Consider the following 1,574-nt stretch of genomic DNA (forward strand, 5'->3'; position numbering starts at 1 on the left):
AACGTCTGCGTTTTCTCACTCGAGCATGTGGATATTATTATTGCCTCATTTAGTATGCGCGGCTCTATGAATATGCAAATGAGCCCCGCCTCCACTCACTCACTCAGCTCAGAGATCCACTGGTTGGTTACAAGGTCGTTTGTGACGTCAGAAACACCAGCGATTTCAAACCGTGTTTTTGAGACTGTCTTTGGTTCACTGCAGTTTTAAGGAGGAAATACTCAGCAATGCTGTCGACTTATGAACTTACACATGGTGTGTCTTAAAGCGTATTAAGAACGGTGTGAACGGCGAGTCTGCGGAGGAGCAGGAGGAAGCGCAGAGGCCGGGTCCTCCTCGAGGGAAGTTCGTCTCCGCCGATCTCTCCGCCGTGGAGCGCGCTCGCAGACGCCGGGAAGAGGAGGAGAGGAGAGCGCGTGAGGAGAGACTGGCCGCCTGTGCCGAGAAACTCAAAAAACTGGATGAGAAATTCGGCAAAACTGAGAAACCCTCACGCCCTGCAGAAGCCGACAGCAAAGAGATGCTAACGCAGTCGCCAGGTCGAAGGTCATCCAAACCCCACCAGGAGGGCTGGCAGTACGCCACCAAAGGTACGCTAGTTACGATGTGGTGCTAAACCGACAGCCAATCACGTGCCTCATATTCACCTGCTTTTTGGACATGTGACGCATTGTATATAAACAGTCGTTTCGGCGTCTATAGGGGAAAAACGTCAAATGGTGACAAAACACGACAATTCTTACCTTTTGGTAGTTAGCTTTGTTCTCATCCAATAATATCACTGCAGTCAAATCAATAATTTTACTGAATATTAAGTGTATAAATGACAGCTATGCAACAGGCGACTGTATCAAGGAACGCATGTTAACTATTTTCACTGCAAAATTTTTTCCAGTCCAAATATCAAAAATTTTTTTAAAGATGCATTTACTAAAGTAGTAAAACGTCATATGATATTATGTCTTGTTTTCTGGGGAAATAAATCAAAATGAAGTGAGTTGTTGCCTTAAACAAGCAAAATGATCTGCCTATGGGGTCAGAAAAATAATCTTAATTTAAACAGAAACAACATTATTTTTCTTTCCCCATTGGCAGATAATTTTGCTTGTTTTAAGCAACAAATCACTTAATTTTGATTAATTTCCCCAGAAAACAAGACATAATATCTTATGACGTTTTACTACTTTAGTAAATGCATCTTGACTTAAGATTTTTTTATATTTGGACTGGAAACAAGACAAAAATACTAAGTAAAAAAAGCATTTTTTGCATTAAGAGTGTTTTAAACACTTCATCTCATTGAACACAGAAGTGTTGGACACACCAGCCGAGTCCTCCAGTCAGGATTACAAAGATGAAGGTTGTAATTACCACAACGAAGACGATGTTCCTGAGTCCACTTCTCCTCTCCCAGATTACGGCCGGCACCAGAAACCCGTTCCGCCCCGGTTCCAGAAGCAGCACCAGGTGAGCTTTACACGTAATCCTGTGCAGAGTAAGAGTTAACGGATCAGTTCACTTCAGAATGACAATCTCCTGATCATCCACTCTCTCACACGTCATCAAGATGTTCA

General features: G+C 42.9%; 1 protein-coding gene across 1 annotated transcript in view; it reads left to right on the forward strand.

Moving 5' to 3' along the window:
- Positions 1-268: 268 nt before the first annotated feature.
- The window catches only part of prrc2b (proline-rich coiled-coil 2B), a gene marked incomplete at its 5' end in the record, with an annotated part of 42,825 nt that continues 41,519 nt past the window's right edge, over positions 269-1,574 (forward strand). The window contains 2 exons of the mRNA XM_056243809.1: positions 269-590; positions 1,310-1,467. Coding sequence (XP_056099784.1) covers positions 269-590; positions 1,310-1,467 — 480 coding nt within the window. The remainder of the gene's footprint in view (positions 591-1,309; positions 1,468-1,574) is intronic.

The sequence above is a fragment of the Rhinichthys klamathensis genome, unplaced genomic scaffold (assembly GCF_029890125.1).
Source record: "Rhinichthys klamathensis goyatoka isolate OS25496 unplaced genomic scaffold, OSU_Roscu_1.1 h1tg000847l_1, whole genome shotgun sequence".
Taxonomy (NCBI): domain Eukaryota; kingdom Metazoa; phylum Chordata; class Actinopteri; order Cypriniformes; family Leuciscidae; genus Rhinichthys; species Rhinichthys klamathensis.